At 37.6% G+C, this 12499-nt stretch overlaps 1 protein-coding gene across 3 annotated transcripts in view; it reads right to left on the minus strand.

Annotated features, from left to right (window-relative positions):
- FOCAD (focadhesin) overlaps window positions 1-12499 on the minus strand; it is a 312911-nt gene that overhangs the window by 70613 nt on the left and 229799 nt on the right. For all 3 annotated transcript variants that reach the window (XM_047767584.1, XM_047767582.1, XM_047767583.1), the window contains 2 exons: window positions 6551-6639; window positions 2124-2168 (listed from right to left, as the gene is read on the minus strand). In XM_047767584.1, coding sequence (XP_047623540.1) covers window positions 2124-2168; window positions 6551-6639 — 134 coding nt within the window. The remainder of the gene's footprint in view (window positions 1-2123; window positions 2169-6550; window positions 6640-12499) is intronic.

Below are 12499 nucleotides of genomic sequence, written 5' to 3' on the forward strand. Positions count from 1 at the left end.
GATAAGGTTTATAAAATACTTTGAACTTTTTGATGAAAAGGTAACACCGTGAGAACATAAATTATTTTTACTCCCTACCAATGGGACGGTGAATATATTCTTGTTAGGGGTTGAATCAGAGCTGTAGCCACCGGCCTACGCCAGAGCCACAGCAACGCGGGATCCGAGCCGCGTCTGCAACCTACACCACAGCTCACGGCAACGCCGGTATTAGTCATGAAATGATGTTTTGCAAATCTGAAGATTTAAGTCTTACTGAAATAAAATTTTAGAATGGAATCTGCCAAAGCTACTGCAAAGGCAAAATTACAATTTTAATAGGAAGCCGTTAGTTTCTTTAGCATTTGTGCTTTTTGTTGCAAATGTCAGAGCACTGTTTTTAACAGGATCTAAACAGACTGTATGATAGGACAAACTATGAAAGGTAAAGGTCAAAGGCCATACCCATCCCAGCACCTCCTTCCCTCCTTCCCTCCAATAAGCAGGTGAGGGCTCTCCCACTGTGTCTGCAACTCACCAAACTAGGTAAGCAGACGCAAATGAGTCCCTACTAAAGCCTCTCTGTACTTCAGTCTTCATTTCGTCAACAGATATGTTAACAGATATTCTCCAGTGCCTCCCACAGAACTGAGTGCAGAGGAGGATTATCACTTCTATTTCCCTTCATTCAGAGGACATGAAGCTGAGTAGTAATCAGGACCAGAGATCAGACTTTACAGTGTTTTACAGAATATGTGTTTAAGAAATTGCTGGTGGAGGAGTTCCCACTGTGGTACAGTGGAAATGAATCCAACTAGGAACCATGAGGTGGCGGGTTTGATCCCTGGCCTCAATCAGTGGGTTAAGGATCCAGCGTTGCTGTGAGCTATGGTGTAGGTCACAGATGCAGCTCAGATTCTGCATTGCTGTGGCTGTGGTGTAGGCCAGCGGCTACAGCGCTGATTGGACCCCTAGCCTGGGAACCTCCATATGCTGTGGGTGTGGCCCTGAAAAGACCAAAAGAAAAGAAATTGCTGGTGGAAAGTGAACTCTAAGGTAGACCATGGGGAGTTTTATGTTTGTTTGTTTGTTTAGGCAAAACTTATTTAGCTACAAAAGGTTTGGGGACATGAGAGAGTTAAACTTTACTGCAGTTAAATATTTCTAGATAATACTTTCAATACATATGAAATCCTCTAGGTCAAAGGTATATCTATGTAGTTTGGTGGATAGGAAGAAAGTCACTTCAACTCTTTTTTTTTTTTTTTTTTCCCACACTCAAGGCATGCAGAAGTTCCCAGGCCAGGGACTGAACCCACACCACACCAGTGACCTGAGCCATAGAAGTGACAACACCAGATCCTTAACTGCTAGTTACCAGGGAACTCTGCAAGAAGAAAGTCAAACAGAAATGGCAGCAACTAAGCTTAGCAATGAAAGGGAGAAGTGACTATAACTGGAATGTAACTTACTTCTAGGAATAAGTAGTCACCTTGCTAACAAAGGGACCTAAAGAGATTCTTCAAGCAATTTCACTAGGATACAGTTTTCCTAGTGAGAGTCGGCTAAAGATAAATAAAAAGCCTCAGGGTAGCTATGCTCAAGTTATTTTTGTTAAAACGACCATAAGTATATGATGGAAATTGCCCTTTTACTGGGTTTTCACATGAGTTTTTAGTATTTAAAAATTCAATATTTAGATACTCTGGATCCAATAACACCAAGAGAATGAAAGGAGGTACTATTTTGATTTATTTGCTGGTTCACAGTTGAGATTTAATTATCTATTTGTAGATCCCACATAATTCACATTAGCAAATATTCCATTTTTCTTCCCCTAGTACTAAATCACAATCCTTTAAATCTCATTTAAGTACAGGGCATTTTGTTAGGTATACAACATGGGCACAACCCTGATGTAAAAGTAATGTCTCTATACTGGTTCCTCTGTATTTTCACAGAAAGACATGTAATAAGAATTAATTTTATATGAGAAAGGATAACAACTGATTAAAAAAAAAACCAGAAAAGTCCTTTAAAATCCTTAAAGTTATGAAATGCCCCCAAAAGAGAAACTGTCTGTACCTGTGAGGGAAAAAAAATGTTTTTTAGAACATTTCCGGTAATAGAATAATAGATCTTACTTTGCAGCTGCTTTGGTGACCTCATCAGTCAACATGTCTCGAACCCTGCAATAGGATAGAAAATAGGTATGTGAATTTATGACAGGGCAAGACACCAACCTTTCTGCTTATTTATCAATTATTAAGAACCTCTGACTCCAAAGCTGAAAACTTCCATGTAGAGTTTTAGTGTAAGGTGAAAGAACTGTAATGAAGGCTTTTGACTTCAAAGATAGTTCCAACTTCCTATTCATGAGGTTACTTAGTAGAGGTAAGAGGGAGAGGAATGTAACTGAGGAGGGATGTATAGACGGAATGGTCATGGTGCTATCTCTTAAACTGAGTGGTGAGTATGCAAATGTCCTTTATGTTATTCTCTGCTATGGATTGAATGCTAGCGTCCCCTCTCCTCAATTCATATGTTGAAATCTTAACTCTGAATGTATGGTATTTAGAGGTAGGGCCTTTGGGAGGTCATGATGGTGGAGCCCTCATGAATAGGATTAGTGTTCTTATAAAGAGAGACACCAGAGAGCTTGCTTTCTCTCTGCTCTCTGCCCTGTGAAGATAGAAGAAGAAGGCAGCCATCTGCAAACTCGCAGGCGCTCACCCATACCAGAGCTGGCATCACCTTGATCTTGGGTTTCCCAGCCTCCATAACAGTGAGAAATCAATTTCTGTTGTTTAAGCCATCTGGTCTTTGGTATTTTTGTTATAGCAGCCTAAACTGATTAAGACATTCTCTCCTTTCTACACAAGAGTCACCAAAACATTTACTACTTCCAAACTGTAGGTAACAGAATTGCCACTGTGTGTGTGTATACATATATACATACAAGTACATATATATATATTTATATACATAAAATTTCAAATGTTGGTTATACAAAAATAAACTCAAAATGGCTTAAACTCTTAAATATAAGAGACGACACCATAAAACTCCTAGAGGAGAACATAGGCAAAACATTCTTTAACATAAATCATACCATTGTTTTCTTAGGTCAGCCTACCAAGGCAATAGAAATAAACATGAAAATAAACAAATGGGACCTAGTTAAACTTACAAGCTTTTGCACAGCAAAGGTAACCATAAACAAAAAGCCTACAGACTAGAAAAAAAAATCTGCAAATGATGTCATTGACAAGGGCTGAATTTCCAAAATATTCAAATAATTTATACAACTCAATAACGAAAATAAACAACCCAATCAAAAAAACTGACAGAAGACCTAAAAAGACATTTCTCCAAAGAAGACATACAGATGGCCAGCAGGCACATGAAAAGATGCTCTCTGATTATTAGAGAAATGCAAATCAAAACTACAATGAGGTACCACCTCACATGGGTCAGAATGGCCATCATTAAAAAGCCTACAAATAACAAATACTGGAGAGGATGTGGAGAAAAGAGAACCCTTGTATACTGTCAGTGGAATGTAAATTGGTGCAGCCATTATTGAAAACAGTATGAGGTTTATCAAAAAACTAAAAATAGAGTTGTCATATGACATAGCAGTTCTGCTCCTGGGCATATATCTGGACTGGACAAAACTATAATTTGAAAAATACATGCATCCCTTTGTTCATAGCAGTACTATTTACAATATTCAAAACATGGATACAACCTAAATGTCCATCAACAGATGATGGATAAAGAAGATATGGGGTGTTTGTATACATATTACCATAATATAATATTATTCAGTCATAAAAAATAATGAAATAATTCTATTTGCAGCAATATGGATAGACCTGGAGATTATCATACTAAGTGAAGTAAGCCAGAAAGAGAGAGACAAATACTGTATAATGTTACTTACACGTGGAATCTAAAATTTAACACAAGTGAACTTATCTATGAAACAGAAACACATTCACAGACATAGAGAACTGACTTGTGCTTGCCAAGAGGGAGAGGGGAGGGAGAAGGATGAATTGAGTGTTTAGGATTATCAGATACAAATCTGGAAATAAAAAATGGAAAATAAAAAATAAAGTAAAATGTTGGTTATAATATACATGAAAATAATATAATGTTATATGTCAATTATACCTCAATTTAAAAGAACCAAACTTTGACTATTAAATTGAACTAAAAGAAAATAATTAATTTGTGGATCTGAAGGAAGGTATGCTCCATTCAAATATTTATAGAAATTTGTTTGTGTGTCTTGAGATAAAGTGAAAAATAATCACTGACTACTAAATTTACATGTTGAAGAGGATATCATGGACATTTTCACTATATACTTTGCATTCATAAATATCTGCATTTGAAATATAATAAAATCTTGCTATTCAGCACTCTCTGAGAATGAGTCATTATTAAGAGCTAAGTTTTTCAGATAGTTAAAAACTGCACCTACAGTTTTAACTGCTTAAATTTGTATCTTATAAAACCATTTGACAATAAATTGCTCTAAAATGTATTGTCCAATCTTGGTCTTCCTAAACTGAGTTTTGTGCATTAAGTGTATTCTTTTATTGGTAACATGAAATATTTACAAATGATGATCTGCCTATGCTTCTACTAAGGTCACACTTTCCGGTAGTTCCCTCTTCTTTCTGAACTCTCCCTTCTCTCTGCTGCATCACCAATTTTTCCTTCTTGTACTACTCCCCTTAAAAGGGGATATCTACCATCTTAAAAGAAGATGATGATAGCTACCATCTTAAAAGAAGAAACACACCATGATATCTACCATCTTAAAAGAAGAAACCCTCCAGCTATTGCCTCATTCCACTGCTTCTCATACAACAGAACTCATTTAAAAGAGTGGCTTATATGTGATGACCCCAGTTTCTCCTACTCCCTCTAAATCCTTCTTTAATTTTGACCCAACAATTTCACCAAAGCGGCTCCTTCCTGGACACCAGTGACTTCCAAGAGGCCAAATCTAATGCTCAAATCTCAATCTCCACCTTTTGAAGTTTCACAGCAGCATTTTACAAAATTGGTTGCTCCTTTCTTGAAACACTTTTTCCCCTCAGCTTTTAAGACAGTTCTGAAGTTCCATTCTCTCTTGTTTTCTTCCTACATCCCTAATCACTAATGTTCCATTGCTTTATTGGCTCCATCTTCATCTCCCCCATTGAAATGTTGATGTGCTCCAAGGCTCAGTCCTCTGACCTTTTCTTTATCTTTTCTCATTCCTTAAATGATCTATCTCATCCAGCATGATGATTTTAAGTGCAGTCGATATGATTCCCAAATTTATATTTCCAGTCCTGATCTTTACCCCTGAACTCTAGACTTATAATCAACAACCTACTTGATATCTCCAAACTGGCAATCTAATTAGGTATCTCAGGCTTAGCAAGTCTCAAACGTGATATTTCTTCCCTAGACAGATCTGCTTTTCTATAATCTTCCCCAACTTAGTAAATGGGAACTCTATACTTTAAGTTATTCACAGTCAAAATCTTGGAATTATCCTTGACTACCATCTTTCTCTCACGTCCTTCATTCCATATGTCTCCATGTACATTTGGAAGAGTATAGCTAACATACCACTACCCAAATTATCATTTTCAGAAGATTAAATTAAAACTATGTGCAAAGAAAAATAGCAAATAGCAAGCAAAATCCAAATTCTTAATCTCTAATCTTAAATTCAATGTCATAATGTTTTAAACTGCATTGCTATTTTTAAAAATAAATCTAGGAAATATAGCTTAGAACAGAATTAGTTAACTGTGCATGTGTACGTGCATGTGTGCGCGTGTATGTAAGTGTGCGCGCGCGCGCGCACACACACACACACACACACATACAGACACAGCTTCTGCTTTTCTACATAGGCCAATTGTTAGTAAATAAAAAACTGAAACCAAATAACCTTTGAACAGATTTTTATATTAAAGGAATCTGTGGCTACAGGCAAAGCTATTTAGATTCTGGGCACTTTACTTAGATTTAGGCTGCTGCAACATTAATCTGACAAGGTATTCATCCCAACCCATGTAACAATTTAAACTGCTTTTAATGTGCCAACACTTACACATTTCTACCTAATATAGTGGGAATTCTCTAGGGGATGTCTGCCAAAGAAATTAAAGCTCTGACATGGTAAAGTCGCTCCTAATAATGAAAATGACTTGGGGAGGGGGGAGCAGGGGAGTGGAAAGGCATTCCTTGACTAAATGAGTGGGAAAAAACTCAATTTTCATTCAAAAGCATATAAAATAATCAACTACAGGGAAAAAAGAAACCATTTCCACAGTGCTTTAGAAAACAATAAAAAATATATAGTATTCATTTAAAAGCACTCCTTCTTATAACTGGGGAGGAGATAGAAAATACATCTATCAGATCTTCAGCCTTTCCCCCTTCAGGCTCATACAGAAGTTAAAATTGCAGCATTTAAGCCTTTAAAGTATTCACCTTCTCCCTCACAGTTCATTCCCCATGACAAACAATGAGCAGCAAGATGATGTCCCCTTACCAGAGCCAGGCTGTGCTTTTTTTGTATTGCACCTCCTCCGGTCCTTCTTTTCCATGTTTTAACTGCAACTCCAGCTCTCCTATCCTTCCCTGAGAAAAGCACAGCATAAATCAGCACACAAACTCCATGGCCAAAATTAGCTTACAATTTCTTTAGAAAACACTTAGGTGGCAGAAGTACCCTTTCCCAATTGGCGTTAGGTGTTCCTGATAGGATACTGGATTATGACAGAGGATGTGTGAGGAGAGAGATTTATACCACTGCTCGGGGATTTCTACATTCACCACATAAGTATATCCTGGAGATGTTGTATATTTGGCAAATTTAGTGCAGAGCACTTCATTTTGGGATATCCAATAAAAGCATATTTGAATTTCATAGGCTCCATTCAAAAATCCCCCTGTATGTTACTAATCTCCCTGTCTCAGTGGGTAATAATTTTAACTGACACAATACCAAGATTGGGGTCTGGGCACCAATATTGCAACAGAATGGTAGAAAATGAGTAGGATGAGTTTATAACACTTAATATTTAGGTAATGTATTAAAAAGGTTATTCTCACACAGCTACACATTATATTTCTATTTCTTCAGTGAACTTATAATTCTCAACCTGTACCATGTAATAAAAATATAACTAATATCATCCCTTTAAAAGGAAAGTGTTCAAACAGTAATTATCCATTCTATTTTTTTACATTCAGGATTATTATCATTATTATTTTTTATGGCCACACCTGTGGCATATGGAAATTCCTGGGCTAGGAGTCAAATCACTGCAGCTTCAGGCCTATGCCACAGCCATAGCAGCACCTGATCCAAGCTGCATCTGCAACCTTAACCCACTGAGAGAGGCCAGGAAGCAAACCTGTATCCTCATGGAGACAGTGTTGGGTTCTTAACCTGCTGAGCCAATATGGGAACTCCACACTCAGGATTATTTTGATCGGATGCTTTCCCCTCTACTCCATCACCAGGTAGATTATTTAAACACAATTAAAATACTGGTTTATTGATACACCCTGAATTGGACAAGAACTTAGATTGCATATTGTATTACTACTGAGTAATACCAAAGCATTTTCATAAGTGGTTGTGCTCTTACATTCTCATTAGCAGTAAGTAAGAGTTCTGGTTACTTCATATCCTCAGCAGCATTTGGAATTGTCAGGCTTCTAAATTTTTACCATTTTTGTAGGTGCAAAATGGTGCTTGTTAAGGTTTTAATTTTCATTTTACTGTTGATTGAGATCAAGCATCTTTCCAAATGTTTGTTGACTATTCAGGTTTCCTATTCTGTACATTTTCCTATTGGTTGTCTTTTTCTTACTGGTTTTAGAGTTCTAAGGTATGGTCTACAAAAGAAGTATATTTCTCTATATACTCTAGAGAAGGTAACAATATAGCTTTAGGTTAAGGATGGTGGGCTCTGGAATCAGAATGTCCTGACATCATGCCATTTCCACTTACTTGCTGTGTAAATTTGGGCAAGTTACTTTGCCTCCCTAAGCTTCAGTTTCCTCATTTGTAAAATACAGCTAAAGTCTAACTCATGATATTAGAGCATCACATTAAACAGTGTGGAAAGAGTCTACTTAGTACAGTGACTGGTAACAAATAATAGCTACTATTACCAGGTTTGCTGTCAAAAACAAACTCCCCTTATTATCTTCTTATAAGCTGTTCTCTCATGAATATATCTAAATCCTTCTTGAAATAATTCATATTTTTAATATGCATACTCTCAAAGAATAGACGTTTCCTCAAAATGTAATTTCTAGACTACACAATTGCATATCCTTGTATTTCTCTTATATACTCTCAGTAACTAGTCTGTAAGCTCGTCCAAGAGGACAAGGATGGTTTTATCCATCTAAGGAGTGCTTGTATTTTGCACAACCTCCAGCACACATTACCCTGGGGCTCAACAGCTTAGGTACTCTGAGATTTGATGGGCATTCTGTTCACATCCTTCACAGTTTCTGTTTACTTCAATCATATCCATTACTATCTCTATGTTTTCAACAAAAGAATACTGGCCCTTCCAATGTGCCTTCTGTCTCTTGGAACAAGGTATTAGAGGTGATCAAATTGGTAAGATATTGATATTAATATTTAATACTGATTCTGGCCTCCCAAGAGGGTAGATGAAATAGAAAATATTTTTTTTTGCCTGTTCATTGTGTTTCTTAAATCATGCCTCTTTCCTTCTAAAACATTTACTTTCCATAATGCTTTTCCAAAAAAGGCAAGAAAATAGGAAATTAAAAGGTTAAAAATCTGTTTAGAATAAATGAAATACAAAAAGCAGTACCATGTGCAGCCTCTTGGAAAGGTCTACTTTTCTAATCTCTCCTATAACATAAACCAGTATAGCCATTCCACTGTGACTAAGTAAATTTCTCATTTTTTTCCTCCTCAGAGTCTCTGTTCCTCTCAAGCCCCTCTTCTGAAATGTCCCTCTATTTCCTTCCACCCAGCCCATGTTAGGCTCTTTACTCAGATCCACTTTGCTATCCAATTCTTTGCCTGCTGACGTAAGAGATCCAGTGGCATTTGACTTGGTTGTTACCTCTGCTTCTAGTTAATAGCTGTGGTTAAGGGGTGGAGGGAAGGGGAGACACTCATTGGAAGAGAAAAGGTGGAAATGATCATTTGTTTGAGATTTTTGGATTGCCTGTAGGTTACAGTTATTAATTTGTCTATTCCTCTTGCTTTTTAAAAAAAAAATCTTCAGCCTGTGTAACCACAAGCTTGCTGATAACAGTGAGCAATTTCACCTACTCTAAACCTGCACATTAAAATCAAACAACCCTTACATAAGGTCAAAGAGTAATTTGCTAGGGGTCACAATCTCTGGTTGGTTCCGATTTCAGATTATTTTGCAGCTAAGTGACCAACTCAGGAAATAAGTATCTGCAGTCAAGCTGTTTTAAAGCCTCTCTCCTGTCTGAGGTCACATTCACAGTTCCTAAGAGCCTCTTACACAAAGGCTGGAGTCCATAACCTCCTCAGCATCCTACAAGGGCAGCAAAGTAAAAAGAACTGTAGAGGGCACCATACCAAAATGGACTGGGAACTGTCAATCAACTCATATCTGCATTTTTCATTTTAGTGGGAAGAAATCCAAATACCTCTCCATGTCAACCACTTTGATATGCTTATAACTCAAAATCCCACATTCTTGTGGGAAAATTAGATAAGGCTGAAAGCTGATGCCTAAGCAAAAGTCACTAGAAGTGTTCAAATCTCAAACTTATTCACATTACAATCAAGATTCAGGAAATAATGTAGAATGTACCTTTTAGCCTATCTCCTGGGCTTATTGAATAAAACACAGCTCCTTGAAATGATCTCCTAGTTTAATGCTGCAAAATATGTCTAGTACCAGATGAAAGTAACTGCATCTCCTCTACAGAAGAGTTATCCTACAGGACAGAAATTCTTGATGTAGAAGGGGAGTCTGGCAGTCTAATTCTTCTAAGATCCCATCAATTCTATTTAAGTGTGTGGGCTCATTTAAAAAAATTTGCTGAACAGTTCAAAATGCATCAGCATACATTCAAATATAGTGATAGCTTGAAAAACACTGCTGCACTTTCAAATAATACTGAAAATCTTATAGTTTCCACTTCAAGTTTCACGTGATCGCCAAGTCTCAATGGAACTAGACTTATTAGAAATCCCCAGGAAAGAGATTTTAAGTGATAAATAAATAAATATATATACTATCACCTACAACAGTAGAAAGGCAGAATAATGGACCTTTACCACTAAAAATACTCAGCTGGCTTTTCATAAATGGATCTGTCCTCTAGAATATTAAAACAATTTGCATCACTTGTTACAACTAATGACAGTGTTAGGGAAAATGCACAATACAGTAAAAAAGGCTGAGGCTCTGGAGTCAGACAAATCCAGGTTAAGTTCAGTTCTCTCTCATTTACTGTCTGTTGGGTTTTGCGCTGTTTACTCTGCTTTCCTGGCTAACTCTGCTTCCCCATCTATAATCCCATTATCCGTGAGGTTAACAATACCCACTTCAAAGGGCTTCTGTAAAGATTAATGAAATGATACAGTTAAGTGTTGGACACACTAGTTATTTAACAAATGGTAGCTCTCATTATTTAAAAAAAAAAAAACGGAGTTCCCGTTGTGGCGCAGTGGTTAACGAATCCGACTAGGAACCATGAGGTTGCGGGTTTGGTCCCTGCCCTTGCTCAGTGGGTTAACGATCCCGCGTTGCTGTGGCTCTGGTGTAGGCCGGTGGCTACAGCTCCGATTCGACCCCTAGCCTGGGAACCTCCATATGCTGCTGGTGCGGCCCAAGAAATAACAACAACAACAAAAAAGACAAAAAAAAAACCATGGAGGTTTTTTTCTTTAATCAATTGCTTATCATCTGCATGTTATAGCATGATCTTGTTCAATTTGGCCTTCCTTATGCCAAGAGCTGAGTAAAATTCTCGGTTCATTCCGCAGGAGGAGGAGTTATTCTTGCCAGTTCCAGGTGCCTGTGACACTTTGTATATCCTGTATTAAAGTGCCAAAGAATTACTGGAATTGCTAGTGGACACTTTAGCCTCCTGCACTAGACTGGGAGCTCACTGAGAGGAAGGAGGGCTTTATTCCTTTTTCCATCCCACACACTGTGGCACAGGCCTGGCCAGTAAAGGGTGTTACGTAAACATTCGGTGAAGGAAAATGGGGCAAAATAACACAAGGAAAAACGAATGTGCCAAAAAGTACATACTCAGACATGCAATCCCATACTTCTTGAATAAAAACTATAATTGGGTAAGGGTGTATATGAGTAATTCAGTCGTTCACTTATGCATCTTTTCAAAAGTGAGTGCCTGGATGCTGCTAGGGATTAACAAGGATGTAAGTTAAGCAAAAAGAAACAATGGTTCCAAGGGAATGTCTTTAAAATGCAGATTCCTCAGAGTTCCCCTTGCGGTGTGGCTGAAAGGAATCTGACTAGTAACCATGAGGCTGAGGGTTCAACCCCTGGCCTCGCTCAGTGAGTTAAGGATCCAGCATTGCTTTGAGCTGTGGTATAGGTCACAGACGTGGCTCGGATCTGGCGTTGCTGTGGCTGTGGAGTAGGCCAGCAGCTGTGGCTCCGATTTGACCCCTAGCCTGGGAACTTCTATATGCCCTGGGTGAGTCCGTAAAAAGCAATAAATAAATAAATAAATAAATAAATAAATAAATAAATAAAATGCAGATTCCAGTGTAGTTTGCAGAAACATCTAAAACACTATTGCTCTGAACAGGATTGACAGAATTAAAATCACCTGGCAGCTTGGTAAATATGGAGATTCCTGATGCCCTACAGAATTCTAGTGAACTGGAATCTCTGAAGACGTAACAGTACTTTACAAATTCTACACTGAATCATATGTTGTGACATTTTAAGATGACAACATCAATGATGAGGTACTTAGCCATTTTCCTCCCTAACCCCCATCTCTTAGGACAGCTGTTCCCTTTAACCATAACACCTGACTTCCTGAAACTTCATGAAAATCTTATTTTGGGCCATAAATTACTTAATTTCTATCACCCTTAATAAAGAATTTTAAACTAGGAGAAAGAATTGAGTTAGCAGGTTTTTTCCTTATATTGTTAACTGTTTTTATATTTCCAAAGTAGTTAAAATTATTTCTAATTTAGAAAATTCACAAAATATAACATAATATTATTGGACTAGAAGGAGTCAAATTGATATAATTTATTTAGTGAGCACCTATTACGTTTTAGACAGCACGTCAGATTCTAGAGAGACAAGAGAGAGGAAAACGCAGCTTCTGGCTTTAGGAAGCAGAGGCAGTCGGAAGGAGATCCCTGGACACATGACTTTTGGTAAGAGTTTCAAAAGGGAAGTTCCTTCGTGGCTCAGTGGTTAACAAGCCAGACTAGGCTCCATGAATGAGGATGTGGGTT

Source organism: Phacochoerus africanus, chromosome 2, assembly GCF_016906955.1.
Source record: "Phacochoerus africanus isolate WHEZ1 chromosome 2, ROS_Pafr_v1, whole genome shotgun sequence".
In the NCBI taxonomy this organism is placed as follows: Eukaryota; Metazoa; Chordata; class Mammalia; order Artiodactyla; family Suidae; genus Phacochoerus; species Phacochoerus africanus.